General features: G+C 45.1%; 1 protein-coding gene across 2 annotated transcripts in view; it reads right to left on the minus strand.

Annotated features, from left to right (window-relative positions):
• The window catches only part of LOC126298070 (mucin-5AC-like), a 276,647-nt gene extending 258,784 nt beyond the window's left edge, over positions 1-17,863 (minus strand). The window contains exon 1 of one of the 2 annotated variants that reach the window (XM_049989390.1): positions 17,731-17,863. In XM_049989390.1, the coding sequence (XP_049845347.1) occupies positions 17,731-17,794 (64 nt within the window). In that variant the 5' untranslated portion in view covers positions 17,795-17,863. The remainder of the gene's footprint in view (positions 1-17,730) is intronic. The other variant, XM_049989389.1, reaches the window with a different exon arrangement.
• Positions 17,864-18,282: the final 419 nt, after the last annotated feature.

An 18,282-nucleotide genomic window follows, 5' to 3' on the forward strand; every position in this document is an offset into this window, starting at 1 on the left:
TCAGAAAGTAGTGAGGCTGGACACTGCGATCGCCGGCCGCTGTGGCCGAGAGGTTCTAGGCGCTTCAGTCTGGAACCGCGCGACTGCTACGGTGGCAGGTTCAAATCCTGCCTCGGGCATGGGTGTGTGTCATGTCCTTAGATTAGTTAGGTTTAAGTAGTTCTAAGTTCTAGGGGACTGATGACCACAGATGTTAAGTTCCATAGTGCTTCGAGCCATTTGAACCATTTTGAACACTGCGATCTGGGGCAGTGTTAACAATCTAACTCATCCCAAAAGTGTTCCATTGAATTCAGGTCGAGACTCTAGACAGCCCCTCCATTTCAGAATGTTGTTGTCCACAAACCATTGCCCCACAGATGCTGCATTATGACAGAGTGCACTGTCATGCTGACACAAATAATCATCGTCTTCGAACCGTTTCTCAGCAGATCACAGTACACAGTACTGTAAACTGTGTTCATATCCTTCTGCGTTTAGCGTTTTCTTAAACGTAATAACGGGACCAAACCCCAAACACGATAAACACCCCCATAACATAACACTACTTCCTCCGTACATCATTGTTGGCTCTTCACACGCCGCGCGGGGTAGCCGTGCGATCTAAGACACTTTGCCAACGTTCGCGCAGCTGCCCCCGTCGGAGGTTCGAGTCCTCCCTCGGCCATGAGTATTCAAAAGGTCCAAATGGCTCTGAGCACTATAACGTCTGAGGTCATCAGTCCCCTAGAACTTAGAACTACTTAAACCTAAATAACCTAAGGACATCATACATATCCATGCCCGAAGCAGGATTCGAACTTGCGACCGTAGCGGTTGCGCGGGTCCAGACTGTAGCGCCTAGAACTGCTAGACCACTCTGGCCGGCGGCATGGGTGTGCGTGTTGTCCTTAGCATAAGTTAGTTTAAGTTAGATTAAGTAGTGTGTAAGCCTAGGGACCGATGACCTCATCACGGAACTTACCACAAATTTCAAATTTTCTCTACACACGATGGCGGGTAAAGTTCCCCAGCCATTCGCCACACCCAAACCCGGATTGTCATAAGGTATAATTTGAGTCGTCACTACAAATCACCCGTTACCAGTCTTCTACTGTCCAGTGTTGTCGCTCCTTGCACCACACCAAGCGTTGCTTAAGATGGACTACGGAAATGTCTTGCTAAACAAGAGCTGCTTCACCGTTGTACCCCTTTTCTTTTTAAATCCCTACCCACAGTAATTGTGCTACTTGGACTGCTGACAGCACTTTGGAACTCACGAGTTACTCTTTCCACTGATTTCATGCGGTTTTTTACAAGCACCCGCCTCAGTGCTAGACTATTCCTGTCCATCAGTACTTGAGGTCTGCCTGTTCTTAGTTTAACTGTTGTCGTTCCTTCGGGTTTCCACTCTGAAATCGCATCACAGTCAGTCGATGTGGCCAGTTTTAGAAGGGTGGAAATATACCTGATGTATTTGTTTCTCAAGTGACATCCAATGAGTGATCCACATTCGAAGTCCCAGAGATCTCTTGACCGACGTATTCTGCTGTTACTGTTCATCTGCTGACAACACAGCACTCTTCGCCTCTTTCTCTTTGGCGGATTCGTTTCTCAAGACATATAATGGTCAATTCCGCATTGCGTAGGGGTGTCAGGATACTTTTGATCTGATAATACACTACTGGCCATTAAAATTGCTACACCAATAAGAACTGCTGATAATGAACGGGTATTCATTGGACAAATATATTATACTAGAACTGACATGTGATTACATTTTCACGCAATTTGGGTGCATAGATACTGAGAAATTAGTACGCAGAACAACCACCTCTGGCCGTAATACGCCTGGGCATTGAGTCAAACAGAGCTTGGATGGCGTGTACAGGCATAGCTGCCCATGCAGCTCAACACGATACCACAGTTCATCAAGAGTAGCGACTGGCGTATTGAGACGAGCCAGTTGCTCGACCACCATTGACCAGACGTTTTCAATTGGTGAAAGATCTGGAGCATGTGCAGGCCAGGGCAGCAGTCGAACATTTTCTGTATCGAGAAAGGCCCGTACAGGATCTGCAACATGCGGTCGTGCATTATCCTGCTGAAATGTAGGGTTTCGCAGGGATCGAATGAAGGGTAGAGCCACGGGTCGTAACACATCAGAAATGTTACGCCCACTGTTCAAAGTTCCGTCAATGCGAACAAGAGGTGACCGAGACGTGTAACCAATGGCACCCCACACCATCACGCCGGGTGATACACCAGTATGGCGATGGCAAATACACGCTTCACCGCGATGTCGCCAAACACGGATGCGACCATCATGATGCTGTAAACAGAACCTGCACATTCGTGCACACAGGTTCGTCGTTGAGTACCACCATCGCAGGCACTCCTGTCTGTTAGTGTAGATGGTTGTTGTCTTGCAAACGTCCCCATCTGTTGACTCAGAGATCGAGACGTGGCTGCATGATCCGTTACAGCCATGCGGATAAGATGCCTGTCATCTCGATTGCTAGTGATACGAGGCCGTTGGGATCCAGCACGGCGTTCCGTATTACCCTCCTGAACCAACCGATTCCATATTCTGCTAACAGTCACTGGATATCGACGAACGCAAGGAGCAATATCGCGATACGATAAACCGTAATGGCGATAGGCTACATTCCGAGCTTTAGCAAAGTCGGAAACGTGATGGTACACATTTATCCTCCTTACAAGAGGCATCACAACAACGTTTCAACAGGCAACGCCGCTTCACTGCTGTTTGTGAGTGAGAAATCGGTTGGAAACTTACCTCTTGTCAGCACGTTGTAGGTGTCGCCACCGACGCCAACTTTGTGTGGATGCTCTGAAAAGCTAATCATTTGCATATCACGGCAGCTTATTCCTGTCGGTTAAATTTCGCGTCTGTAGCACGTCATCTTCGTGGTGTAGCAATTTTAATGGCCAGTAGTGTATATTCGGGAAGAATGGAGTTTAAATTCCTCTCCGATCATCTTGATTTCGTTTTCCTTAACCTCTCTAAACCAAGAGAGGCGAATGATGTGATGATTCTGTATAAAGGGCTAACGGCACTTTTATTCCGCATTTTTGTCCAATTAGAGCTTGCTTCCCTAGTATCTTTGCTATCGACAGGTCGTTAACCGCTGAATTTGCGTCTAGAATGTTCACTGAAGTATGCATAGCCTACTGTTGGGACAAATGAATGGAAAGTAGGTATGAAAAACTTAGCGATTTAATATTCGCATGTCGCTTTTTCGTCAACGGAATGCATTACGTAATATGCGATTGGAACGTGGGGATGCGTCGTGCTTGGTTCGAACACGACAGTCGGATTAGGAAACTGTCTATCCAAACATTCAGGCGATGTTACTAGGATTTGTTTTCACTCATTTACGTGAGTACTGGATTGTTTTTATCTGTGGCAAAGAGCAAAAATGCAACAAGCATAATGAAACGATAATGAATTATTCAGTGGTCTACCATACTTCAATCTGACTCTGTTTGGGAAAACATAAGGCTGGAAAGTCATCGACAACGGATGGAGTTACGAAATCATCATGGAAAATAATCGTACCCAACATAAAGTACAGAAGTATGGATCCACCCATTATTTAGGAGGAGAAAAGGAAAAAAGAAAGAAAGAGGACTATTTAATATCAATTTTACTATGGTAAAAGGATATGTGTGCGAAAATGAATTCTGCCAAATCTGTATAAAATCACAACGGCGAAGAATACACCTCTATTTTAAGCTCGCTTTGTATGCGCATTTGGAAATTGCCGTGATCTGTGATGAACTCTGTCAGTTTTGTCAAATTACTCATATACAACACCGAAACAAAGGGTAAACTCCATTGGTATAATAATCACTCATTTCCTCGAATATTCGAGGGCCACAGCTTGAGTGGAACGTGCCAAAAGTTTATGTACGTTCTCTATGAAGCTTCTGTTATGATTACGTTGACTCATTTGGTGTTAGTTAACGCCCTAATTTTCACAGCCTGGATCCCGCACGATAGCCTAAAAATTTGCCGCACTTCATTCCTCTTCTTTTCCCTATTGAGGCCTTCTGTATTAATTATACACTATGTGATCAAAAGTATCCGGACACCTGACTGAAAATGACGCCCTCCATCGGTAATGCTGGAATTCAATATGGTGTTGGCCCACCCCTAGCCTTGATGACAGCTTCCACTCTCGCAGGCATGCTTACAATCAGGTGCTGGGAGGTTTCTTGGGGAATGGCAGCCCATTCTTCACAGAATGTTGCACTGAGGAGAGGTATCGATGTCGGTCGGTGAGGCCTGGCACGAAGTCGGCGTTTCAAAACATCCCAAAGGTGTTCTTTAGGATTCAGGTGAGGGCTCTGTGCAGGTCAGTCCATTACAGGGATGTTATTGTCGTGTAACTACTCGGCCACAGGCGGTGCATTATGAACAGATGCTCGATAGTTCACGCTGTTGCAAACGTCGTCGAACTGTTCGTGCAGATGGTTGTTGTCTTGCAAACGTCCCCATCTGTTGACTCAGGGGTCGAGACGTGGCTGCACGATCCGTTACAGCCATGCGGATAAGATGCCTGTCATCTCGGCTGCTAGTGATACGAGGCCGTTGGGATCCGGCTCGGAGTTCCGTATTACCCTCCTGAACCCACTGATTCCATATTCTGCTAACAGTCATTGGATCTCGACCAGCGCGAGCAGCAATGTCGCGATACGATAAACCGCAATCGCGATAGGCTACAATCCAACCTTTATCAACGTCGGAAACGTGGTGGTACACATTTCTCCTCCTTACACGAAGCATCACAACAACGTTTCACCAGGCAACGCCGGTCAACTGCTGTCTGTGTATGAGAAATCGGTTGGAAACTTTCCTCATGTCAGCACGTTGTAGGTGTCGCCACCGGCACCAACTTTGTGTGGATGCTCTGAGAAGCTAATCATTTGCATATCACAGCACTTTCTTCCTGTCGGTTAAATTTTTCGTCTATAGCACGTCATCTTCGTGGTGTATCAGTTTTAATGGCCTGTAGTGGATTCAAATATGTGGCACCTTAATATGTACACAGATCAGTGAGATGGTTGTTTCTTCTCTGTGTTAAACGGTCTTCCCATAAACAGTTCATAAACGCCACGAGCTAATGTTTTCTGCACATTCGTACTGCACCACCAACTGGACTACACCTGTCAGTGTAGACTTATTGTTTTGCATCCATGTGTCCACACTTCAACACCTGGCTCACTGCCCAGGGGAGAATGAGTGTTTATGGTTTGCTCTTTCTACATGTATTTGGAGGTACTGACCAATCTAAAAACATTCGACTTGTAAAAGCTACAATTATTAGTCTGTAAATGACGTAAATACTGATGTACTGTTGTTCATTAGGCCGTCCTCAGTCACCAACAGAAATATCTGCAATTATACCTGTTACACCATGCGTATTTTCAATTGTTTTACACAATGAACAATAGACTCAGGGTGCAATATCATTCAATTTTTACAGGTACAGTGTTCTGTGGTATTGGAATTATGAAATACTTCTTAAAATCCTCTGGAATTTACCCACTTTCCTACGTTTCTGTAACAGTGTAAAGATACAATCATGTGTCTCATCATTAAACCCTTCACCTGATTTCTGTAGTCACTTCATGAAATTAGAGTGATTTCTTAGTACTCAGTTCTTCTATAGTCTTATGATACTCTTTCATGATTGAAGAGTATCTGAGCTGGTAACTTGCTATGCTATTTTTATTTTCAAGATCTTTTATCTTTGATGGATCTTTGAATAATTTTCTGAATAACGCTTCCATCTTTTTGTCGCTATTTGCTTCCACCAGTTTCTCAGATACGTGTAATAACTCTTGTTTGAGTAAATGATGCAAAGAAACGATGTGCAAGGAAGAGAAGTTTTATATGATTGGATACAAAATATCGCTGGTGTAAAAATATATACAGCCTGCAGCTGGAGTTATTAGCGACCTGCATGCGATGATGATCTGAGTTAGTAGGTAACATAATGCGCAGAAAATGTTTGTTTGGTTTCATGAGCAAGTCAGGCATTATAGGCTGAAAAGCTCCATAGCTTTGAAAGCACCAGACGGAAACATGACCCCATTTTCTGCTTTTGATCACTAGGGACTCCCATTTAGAACTATGTTTTGCGGTCTCTTTCAATGCTGGTTTCGCCGTATCGTGTGAAGTAATCGTCTTGGTTCTTTACAATATCGGAACTCCTTTTTACTCACGCGGAAGAGCACATACTAGCCAATGTGATTTATCCTTGTAAATTCTGGGATTTGGTTTGTAGTTAGAGGTTTATCGAATGGAAGCAAGATGTACTGCCTGTCATTGTTTACCTGTCAGCATATAAAAACAATCTAGCCGGCTAATATTCTGTTCCCTGGACCGTGGAGACAGCAGACTTCATCACCTACAGCAGGGGATTCTACTGCCTGGATAAATGACTTACTTAATGAAGGAGACGGGGGGAAAACTACAGACATGTAACAGGCAGTAATTGAAATTAAGTCAGATAAATTCATAAATGTGAGGTAGTCCTATTACGGAGAATGGAATTTAGCCAACTCACAATTCTGACGTATCTGGCGAGATGCTGACTTGCTTTAAGACATCACTAATTTACATGAAAAACAATCAGAAACAAACGAAAAACAACGATAACTCGTCGAATCCCGAGAGAGAGTGACAATCGGAAAAAACTGAGATTAATTTTGTGAGAAGAGTGCCATGAAGGAAGGTAGTTAGCCACGGGGAATTCTGACAGGGATAATACGACGAAGATTAGCGCCTTAGCATCGATAGAATCGTAATGCCAGTTGTTCGCGCTGCAAATAAGTGTATCTGCATCTTAATTCTGACCCAAGCTGTTACTAATAACAAAGTGAAGCCAACCAAAAGCTGCAATGAAATGGGCTGGGAGAGCATCGTTCCTTAGTTTTGTAACCTCGTATGAAGCACAGCGCTGTGCCTCCTTCGATAGAAGAAGGTAATAACGCACGCGGTTCTCGCTGCTTTCGGCCAGAGCGTAAGCTTGGCCTACTGGCGCGCAGATTGGCCACCCTGTGACGCCGCCTGTTCTCCAGATGCGGGCAGGGCTATTGTCCTTGCGCATCCAAGTGACTGCAGCTGAATTTCAAGGCAATGGCACCTAACTTCTACAGATTGACTGTTTAATTTCATCGTCTTTTTTAGTTAACAGATTTACAAGACCGATGACAACTATCATCTACATCTACATTTATACTCCGCAAGCCACCCAATGGTGTGTGGCGGAGTACACTTTACGTGGCACTGTCATTACCTTCCTTTCCTGTTCCACTTGCGTATGGTTCGCGGGCAGAACGACTGCCGGAAAGCCTCCGTGCGCGCTCGAATCTCTCTAATTTTACATTCGTTATCTCCTCGGGAGGTATAAGTAGGGTGAAGCAATATATTCGATACCTCATCCAGAAACGCACCTTCTCGAAACCTGAACAGCAAGCTACACAGCGATGCAGAGCGCCTCTCTTGCAGAGTCTACCACTTGAGCTTGCTAAACATCTCCGTAACGCTATCACGCCCACCAAATAACTCTGTGACGAAACGCGCCGCTCTTCTTTGGGTCTTCTCTATCTCCTCTGTCAACCCGACCTGGTACGCATCCCAAACTGATGAGCAATACTCAAGTATAGGTCGAACGAGTGTTTTGTAAGCCACCTCCTTTGTTGATGGACTACATTTTCTAAGGACTCTCCGAATAAATCTCAACCTGGCACCCGCCTTATCAACAATTAATTTTAGATGACCGTTACACTTCAAATCGTTCCGCACGCATGCTCCCAGATATTTTACAAAAGTAACTGCTACCAGTGTTTGTTCCTCTATCATATAATCATACAATAAAGGATCCTTCTTTCTAGATATTCGCAATACATTACATTTGTCTATGTTAAGGGTCAGTAAACACTCTGTCCGAACAGGTCTCTGAAGGCCCAAACATGCCAACCGACCTCCGTGTCATCCACAACAGATAGGCCTCGCTGGATGTGGATACGGAGGGGCATGTGGTCAGCACGCCGCTCTCCGGCCATTGTCAGCTTTCATGCCTGGAGCCACTACTACATAGTCAAGTAGCTCCTCAATTGGCTTTACAAGGGCTGAGTGCACCCCGCCTGCCAACAGCGCTCGGCGGCCTGGACGGTCACACATACAGTACTCACACGGAAAGGCCGTTGGCTAGTGAGAAACACACTGACAATGAATGCAGATCTTCCGCTGATGTCCTGAACACGAAAAAGAAATTATCTAACAACTCGAAGACCACGCGATTTGGACCACAAATTCGAATTGCACTGTGTTGAACACAATGTTGATTTTCAATCCCAGATTTACAAATCGCGTTTACTCTGATAAAACCTTTATCATAAAGATTTAGTCGTACGCTCCGTGGATTCACTTTCACACTTCATTCTTTCGGTTGCCGGTTTCCCGGCTACAAATGTTGATTCGCGAGATCGAGACTGTTAGTCGACGACAGGTTGGTACTCAGCAAATCAGGGGCCAGTTACGGAGGGTAGTCATAACATTTGACATCATTTTAATTACCACATAGAAACAGTAATGTTCCGTAGTTAACTTTTTTGTTTGTTCGTGGTTATACGCCTGTGCACTGAAAGCTCTGCATCACCATACAGTGGCATGCCGCTAGAGGATCCCAAATTACATGGCGCAGTCTACTGGAAAAATGGAGCATTGTGGCAAAAGTCGTTTTCTGCATGTTAAAGGGAACAACGCTGCAACAATCTATTTATAGCTGACAGAAGTATACGGCAACAACGAGCCATCATATGACAAAGTGGTGAGGTGTCCCAGACGTTTCCGCAGTTGTCAAATAATGACGAAGAAAGAAGTGGCGGACCATTTCCCTGTGAACTGTTGGGAATCACAAGACAAGTGGTCGTTCTGGTACTCAAAGGTCGATGTACAGGGAGACAATTATTGAACTGTATGAAATAAAATCGTCATAACTTCTGAACGGTTTGCGTTAGAACGTTCAAACGCACTGTTGGCCTCGGGGCATGATGTGAATTAGTATGTGCATGTGTGGTTTGGTTTAGCGACCAAGCCCACTTTCTTTTGGATGGTTTCGTCAATAAGCAAAATTGGCGCCGTTGAGGGACTGAGAATCCGCATTTCGCCATCGCGAAGTCTCTTCACCCTCAACGAGTGACTGTGTCGTGTACAATGTCCAGTCATGGGATAATTGGTGCAATATTCCTTGATGGCATGGTTACTACCGAACTGTACGTTAAGGTTTTGGAACATAATTTCATTTCCATTATCCAAAAGCCAAAAGTCCCTGATTTCGACAAGATGTGGTTCATGTAAGACGGAGCTCGACCCCATCGAAGCGGGAGAGTGTCAGACGTCCTGGAGGAACACTTTGGGGACCGCATTCTGGCTTTGGGGTACCCAGAGGCCACTGGCATGGATCTCCATTAGCAGCCATATTTTCTCGATTTGAACACATGCGATTACTTTTTGTGGGGCTGTATTAAAGACAAGGTATACAGCAATAACCCCAAAACCATTGCTGAGCTGAAAACAGCCGTTCAGGAGGTCATCGACAGCATCGATGTTCAGCAGGTCATGCAGAATTTCGTTATTCGTCTGCGCCACATCATCATTGCTGCTTGCTTAATAGGCCGATGCGACGTATCCTTCTCACCCAACATCACGCAAGATTAGAACCAGAGACACAAAGGCGTGCCGTCACATGTTAGGTAACAGCACTAGCTATGAAATGATATTTGCACTGTTTTCATTACTTGTCAAAAGTGTGCTAAAGTCATAAATATACACTCCTGGAAATGGAAAAAAGAACACATTGACACCGGTGTGTCAGACCCATCATACTTGCTCCGGACACTGCGAGAGGGCTGTACAAGCAATGATCACACGCACGGCACAGCGGACACACCAGGAACCGCGGTGTTGGCCGTCGAATGGCGCTAGCTGCGCAGAATTTGTGCACCGCCGCCGTCAGTGTCAGCCAGTTTGCCGTGGCATACGGAGCTCCATCGCAGTCTTTAACACTGGTAGCATGCCGCGACAGCGTGGAGGTGAACCGTATGTGCAGTTGACGGACTTTGAGCGAGGGCGTATAGTGGGCATGCGGGAGGCCGGGTGGACGTACCGCCGAATTGCTCAACACGTGGGGCGTGAGGTCTCCACAGTACATCGATGTTGTCGCCAGTGGTCGGCGGAAGGTGCACGTGCCCGTCGACCTGGGAACGGACCGCAGCGACGCACGGATGCACGCCAAGACCGTAGGATCCTACGCAGTGCCGTAGGGGACCGCACCGCCACTTCCCAGCAAATTAGGGACACTGTTGCTCCTGGGGTATCGGCGAGGACCAAACGCAACCCTCTCCATGAAGCTGGGCTACGGTCCCGCACACCGTTAGGCCGTCTTCCGCTCACGCCCCAACATCGTGCAGCCCGCCTCCAGTGGTGTCGCGACAGGCGTGAATGGAGGGACGAATGGAGACGTGTCGTCTTCAGCGATGAGAGTCGCTTATGCCTTGGTGCCAATGATGGTCGTATGCGTGTTTGGCGCCGTGCAGGTGAGCGCCACAATCAGGACTGCATACGACCGAGGCACACAGGGCTATCACCCGGCAACATGGTGTGGGGAGCGATCTCCTACACTGGCCGTACACCTCTGGTGATCGTCGAGGGGACACTGAATAGTGCACGGTACATCGAAACCGTCATCGAACCCATCGTTCTACCATTCCTACACCGGCAAGGGAACTTGCTGTTCCAACAGGACAATGCACGTCCGCATGTATCCCGTGCCACCCAACGTGCTCTAGAAGGTGTAAGTCAATTACCCTGGCCAGCAAGATCTCCGGATCTGTCCCTCATTGAGCTGGATGAAGCGTCGTCTCACGCAGTCTGCACGTCCAGCACGAACGCTGGTCCAACTGAGGTGCCAGGTGGAAATGGCATGGCAAGCCGTTCCACAGGACTACATCCAGCATCTCTACGATCGTCTCCATGGGAGAATAGCAGCCTGCATTGCTGCGAAAGGTGGATATACAGTGTACTAGTGCCGACATTGTGCATGCTCTGTTGTCTGTGTCTGTGGTTCTGTCAGTTTGATCTTGTGATGTATCTGATCCCAGGAATGTGTCAATAAAGTTTCCCCTTCCTGGGACAATGAATTCACGGTGTTCTTATTTCAATTTCCAGGAGTGTAGATTCACAAAGAAACACGACCAGATTACCTGGGGACAAAAATTAAGCGTTGTATAAATGCTCTGACCCATTTTCATGGACTCGGAAATCTAAATTTCTTTCAGACTATTTGGTATATGAGAAGACCTTGTCCAGCAAGCGATAATTCTCTCTTATCGACTCGTCTCTAAGTTTATGGTGGGCTCCATTTAACGTATAAGGATATTTAACACCAGATACATCTACACTTTAGTAAAGTTCACGCGTGAGGAAATATGCTGCTGGCAATTTCTAGGGATAGCTGTAACACTATTATACCAGGCAGCAGATTGCTGAGACGGAGTCTTTGGACCAGGGGTCACGCAATGCGTAAACGCCGCGTGTTCGGCGGGTTGCTTTCCTTAACTATTCACGTGTAAATGAAGTAGCTTTTAAACGGTCATACTCATCAGATGGCTGTAGGTGCATCTCAAATGAAGGACTGAAATGGGAAAATTGAGGAACGGTACAGAGAGCATTGTACGATCGAGCAACAAAGCCATCGAGTGAAGGGACGTAATAGGCATACATGAAACGCGTGTTCGTAACGAGCTCTTTCTGGTATACACTGAAGTGACAAAAGTCGTGGGATACCGCTTAATATCGTGTCGGACCTCCTTTTGCCGGCGTAGTGCAGCAACTCATGGACTCAACAAGTCGTTGGAAGTCCCCTGCAGAAATATGGAATCATGCTGCCTCTATAGCCGTCCATAATTGCGAAAGTGTTTCCAGTGCAGGATTTTGTGCACATATTGAGCTCTCGATTATGTCCTATTCATGTTCGATGGGATTTCGGTTGGGCGATCTGGATGGCTAAATCATTCGCTAGAGTTGTTCGGAAAACCAATTGCGAAAAATTGTGGCACAGTGACATGGAGCGTTGTCATCCATAAAAATTCCATCGTTGTTTGGGAACATTGATGGTCTCCAAGTAGCCGTTCATAACCAGAGGACCCAGTCTGTTCCGCGTAAACACAGCCCACAAGCCGTCCGGGGTGGCCGAGCGGTTCTAGGCGCTACAGTCTGGAACCGTGTGACCGCTACGTTCGCAGGTTCGAATCCTGTCTCGGGCAAGGATGTGTATGATGTCCTTAGGTTAGTTAGGTTTAAGTAGTTCTAAGTTCTGGGGGACTGATGACCTCCCATAGTGCTCAGAGCTATTTGAACCATTTTTTGAACCCGAGTACAAATGTCAATACCTTAAGTATGCGATACTACCCTATCTCTAAATGCGCATATCGCTATCCCATGTCTTTTGTCACGTGAGTGTACAATTCCTATGGTTACCACAATGCACTCCCAGCTCATGTAGCCACAGAATGTTCATCTAAGGAGCGCCAAGGGGATACTTTCAGGGGAAAAGACATATTCTAGTCATGGCACACAATGAATTTTGCAAATTGAAAAGAACCAAACAGGCAGTCAAGAAGTCAAAATAATGAAGATCAACTGTACTTTTCCCACGCATAACCATCTTAGAGTTCTACGCGTGGAAATTCAGATGGCTGCTACGAATGACAGATGCAGCATTAGTGAAAGCTGGCCCGAGACTGGAATCGGAAGAATATTTGCACCACTAGAAAACTTAGGATATTTTTGAAGTGGGTGGCTTTAAACAGGAAGACAATATGAATGATTCGGTTCAGAAGGACGATGATTATTTGCGCCTAAAATATGGGCGGCTATGTGACTGCTGGGAGTTGCAGGCCAAGCTCATCTATCAGAATGCAACATTCATGGAATCAACAGTGACCTAACTTGTCTGCACAGTTGCACACGTTTAACGCTAGACTAGGCTGTGTAAACAAAATCAGTACCGTAGTGTAGGACAAAATAATAAACAAAATTTTAATAATATACTCTATGTATTATGTTGCAGAACCAGCAAATAAGATTAATAAATGGACCTCACGCAAATACCACAATCATTCATTCATGAAGAACATGGCTGATTCTTCCTTCTGTGTAGTGCAGGCAGGATGCTCTCTCTCGCGCGGAGAGACGAGGAAATAGAGGGGGGCTGGGGAGGGAAAGGAGAGAGAAAGAGTGAGCTTTCTCTCTCTCCTTCTCAACTATGCTGTTAATGTAGCATTAATGTATTAACAAATAACCTTTAAGGCCAGATGGACGATATCAGAGAAAGAAAGTCTCCCGCTAGGTGGCACAGAAGAGAGGTCCTTCCACAGGTGGATTGTCAGCTCTCTGGTTTAGCGGGCTTTTTCTAAAAACCAAGGAATTAATAGAGGCGGCCATGTCGTCCTGAAGCAATTTAGGATGTACTGCTACATACGGCGTCAAAACGACAACTTTCCAAACTCTCGCTGCTTTCAAGTTATCACTTTGCACCAGGGCGAAAATGCAGTAAAGACACATTTGTCATAATTGACATTAGGCTCCATTGAGAAAAAATTCCCAAGATCGACAAAGCCAGGGTCGTCATCGGGTGGGAAACGAAGACTTATTTTTGAGACCATATAGGTCACTTGGTCTCGCCTAACCTGGGATGTGGTAGCTTATTTGGCCGGCCGCTGTGGTAGAGCGGTTCTAGGGGCTTCAGTCCGGAACCACGTGGCTGCTACGGTCGCAGATTCGAATCCTCCCTCGGGCACGGATATGTGTGACGTCCTTAGGTTAGTTAAGTTTAAGTAGTTCTAAGTCTAGGGGACTGATGACCTCAGATGTTAAGTCCCATATAGCTTAGAGCCATTTGAACCATCTGAATAGCTTCTTTAATATAAAACTTATCATTCCAGCGAAAGTTAGATCTTACAAGTTATGTCGTCATTGATCGCTGCTAGACCGGAACAAAAATAGCGAAGCCTTTTGCGGACGCGAAACGAGCATGTCTTCATTAAGGCATCTCCTGGAGCGTGAAGGTCCTCTTTGCACGCCTCGTCGCATATTAAGGTATATGAGGCTACAGCTCCATCTACCCTCAATTCAGATAAATTAGCAGGATAAGTGGCTATCTTCGATGGTGGAAATAGTTTCCGGTAATGGCATGGACAGTAAGCTTGACGTTAAGTAGCTTTTGGTGTAATTGTCCACAATTAATGGTAGAGAGGGATCGCTGAAAAAGTTAACGAACGTGACATGCTTGAGCTTCCAACCACTAAGTCCTACAGATACAGGTAGACTTATAGAAAGCTATACTCTTTCGTCTTTAGACATGAAAAGTTGAAAATAACAGTCGAAGTCACACAGTGGAAAAAGATCTGTGGATGCAGAGCGCAAAAAACAACGTCAGCATCAAATTACTGTCGTTGTTTCGTGATATGACCTATGTCATTTGAATTTTCTTACACTTTCTTGACGGAAACAATGCCTTGATTCTGCATAAAGTACCTATTTGAATTACCTCTTTGACCATGTCAAATATGAAGCGACTTCGCTATATAAATCTAACAAAGGAAAAACAGTAATAAACTAAATCATATTTCCCAAGACCTACAAAGCTGTAATAAGAACCCGGAAAATGGAGGAGATTTCATAATATTTTCTGTAATCTGTACTCATCGGCTCAGCCGCAACAGTGTCTGCCCAGACAGCTTGTACCTGTGATAGCAACACGGCAGCTCAAGGACAGCAGGATGCAAGTCAACGGGCCTGGACAACGACGAACACACGCGTGTGGTCGACACACTGACCTCACGTTGACGCTTTGATATAAAAGAAATTTCTTAAGCAAGAGGATGTACATCATCACTGCGCTAATTATTTCGATTCGCACTTGGTGCTTTCCTTTACGGAACTCATATCTTGCGCTTTGAACCAATTCAAAAGGAATGTAGTTGGAGCAGTTTAATTAACAGAAGCAAAATTTGAGAACACACGTGGCCCTCCGTCCTGTCGAATGCATTTCTGTGTAGACCGACTTTAATTTTACGGAAGCCAAGGAGCCATCTGTCTTTCAAATATTTATGCAGTGCGTTGTTTAACAGGTGCGAAAAAGACTACACGAGAAGAGGCATTAGAACATAATCAAATATTTTTAAAATGAATGATTCTGATAACTTGAGACAACAACGCTTGAGAATATCGGGTCATAGAATCCTTCAGAAGAGTCTGAACTATAATCCGAACAGGGAAAGAGATACTGGAAGATCTCAGAAAAGATGTCAGTTCGGAACACACAGTAGCCTAATCCTTAAAAAGATCTATGATGATGACGTTGTGCAACAGACTGAAGAATTAATGGCCTAATCAATCTGTATTCTTAAGGACTCTTAATGTAAGGTGTTATCCTCGCAAATTCGAAACGAAAACATTCCTAGAACGTATCCGTAAACATAGTTTCGGAAAATACAATTTATGAGTAAAAAAAAGAAAGAGTCGCATCGCTTTATGCACACTATAAAACAAAATGGGCTGTGGAATAGAGAGAATCGTTTATCAATTTTCTAATTCTAAAAGGAATACTCGTATTGCATTTGAATAATGTCGAACAATGGAAGAGGAAATCTTGTGCCTTATTGGAGCAATAACGAAAAACAACTACAGACCGACTGTGGCTCACTGTTATTAGGTACCTGTTTTATTGCAATTTTGGCGACACCTGTCCGCCAACTGACGGTGAACTGGGTTCACTTGGATGAGCTTATAGTGGGCGGTATAGCTATATGTACAAGTAAACTGAAAAAAGTAACAACAAGAATGAGATGACTTTACAAAAAATTGTACTGCTGTTTTTTGAAATAAATTTATATGCAGCGATATGGCTCTGCATGCCACCAACGTCCGTAAGCACAAAACGCTGTGACACTTTGTGTAACAGAAATATTACAAGATTTCGAGGCTTAATATTGTATGAAAGTTTGCAGATGTACTCCAGTAAGCTGGTTTGAACACCCCAGTCATTAGTCACCAGTTTACGTTATAAGGATGCTTACAATCAAGAGTGTACTCACAACCTGAGCTATGGGTAGGGGTGGATGCAGAGTGGGCAAGCTGGTACGTTATGTTATCTCAAAGATGAGTTACGAAATAATTTTGAGATCTCACAACAAATGGCTCTATGTACATTTGCTACTATAGTCAAAATTTGTTGTGTCCCTCTTCAAATTAACACCGTACTGAATTAAAACGTATGTCAGTGAGGAAGGCTAGGATAGGACTGTTCGATATGCGTGAAAACATTGTAGTAGAGAAATTGGGGGGGAGGAGGGGAGGGATGTAGCTGCTTACTCCAGTCTCTCACGGGGAACACCCCTATGTACAACTTAAGAGAAACCAATAAAATGACGTTAGTTGGTGTTTTAATAGTGATTAGTAACGCTGATGATCGAGATAACGGTCTGCGTTAAAAGTATTTTATGGGTAAGGGAAGATATGACCACAAATCTTTTGAGTACCTATTGTAGCGGTCACTTAATCTGGAACTTTGTTCCATAAACATATATATGCCGTCGTCACACGAGACATGTTCGTGGAAGTTAATTGCCAAATCTATCAGCCGATGACAAGGAGTAGTATCGAAACAATGCTGTAAAACACAAAGCACCAGTGATTCGTAACAAAACAACTGTCTTACCGTTAATGTATAATCACAATTTACGGTAACCGAAGCACCTGCGTACAACATGATTTTTTAAAAAAATGCAAGTTACAGTGGATTTCCTTGTCAACATGGTACAAACGAGAAGGAAATGTAACGTCAAGCGACAAATTTATTTAAAAAGAGCGTCTTTTAATCATTTACAAACGTGCAATTAAAAGCGTGATTTCATCATCGGGCTTCAGTTCACTACTAAGGGAATTCAATTGCGATGTCAATTTTGTTGATACGACTTTCGTCGCTTTTTGACAATGTACATAAATTAAATCATAAACATTCTGAAGCCTTGGCGATGAAGTTTTGCTGTGGACTGTGTGTTGGCAGTTAATATAACAAGTAACTGTTACGCTAATAGACAAAATTTGTCACGGTTATGTTGCTTTTTTCTTAAGGTAGATCTGCATCGCTCGCCCAACCGAACCGCGGGTCCCCAACACAGATGTACGAGATAAGATGACTTGTGAAACTTCCTGGCAGATTAAAACTGTGTGCCGGACCGAGACTCGAACTCGGGACCTTTGCCTTTCGCGGGCAAGTGCTCTACCAGCTGAGCTACCCAAGCACGACTCACGCTCCGTCCTCACAGCTTTAATTCTGCCAGTACCTCGTCTCCTACCTTCCAAACTTCACAGAAGCTCTCCGAGTTCGAGTCTCGGTCCGGCACACAGTTTTAATCTGCCAGGTAATTTCATATCAGCGCACACTCCGCTGTAGAGGGAAAATTTCATTCTAGTAAGATGACTTATGCTTCACCCAAAACACACCCACTCCGTATATCGAAGCACGTCCAGCACAACACTAGACAAAAGTGTGGCAGTCCTATATTGGTCACCAATTGGCAGAAAGTGGAACGAGGGCGGCGACGTCTGAAGAGACGCCCAGGAGCAGATATAAACGAGCGACTGACCTAGCCCGGCAGCGGCCAGCGCCAGCAGCAGCAGCAGCGGCAGCGGCAGCGTCAGACGTCGCATCCTGCGCTCGCGCACTCACACACGTGCGAGCCCGGCCCGCATGGCGCCTGCACGGCTTACACTGGACTGGCGGCCCGCACGCCAGCGACCGCCAACGAACCGTTGCTCTGCTCGACCAAGACTCGTGGTGGGGGCAGGGAGGAGAAGCAGCACCGTACTGTCCACGCTTTCCCTCCCGGACCCAGCCGTCTTCCTGCACCTCGTCTTTCTTCCTCTTCCACCTCACCCGGACGCTGGTTGGCGGTACGTCAGCGCCAGACGTGAAACACCGACAGTTCAGTCTTCACTGATTTCACAAAGGGCAGTAGTACACCGATTTACACAAAAAAGGAAAAATAACGAAACTCTGAAAACTAATACTTTGAATAGAAAGAATCTTAGTACATTGTACTGTTAATATTCGAAAGAAAAGTACTAAGGAAAATTTTTTGGACCTGTATACGACGAAAATAACATGGGGTGGAGAATAACAAGAAATGAAGAAGTAA

Source organism: Schistocerca gregaria, chromosome X, assembly GCF_023897955.1.
Source record: "Schistocerca gregaria isolate iqSchGreg1 chromosome X, iqSchGreg1.2, whole genome shotgun sequence".
Taxonomy (NCBI): Eukaryota; Metazoa; Arthropoda; class Insecta; order Orthoptera; family Acrididae; genus Schistocerca; species Schistocerca gregaria.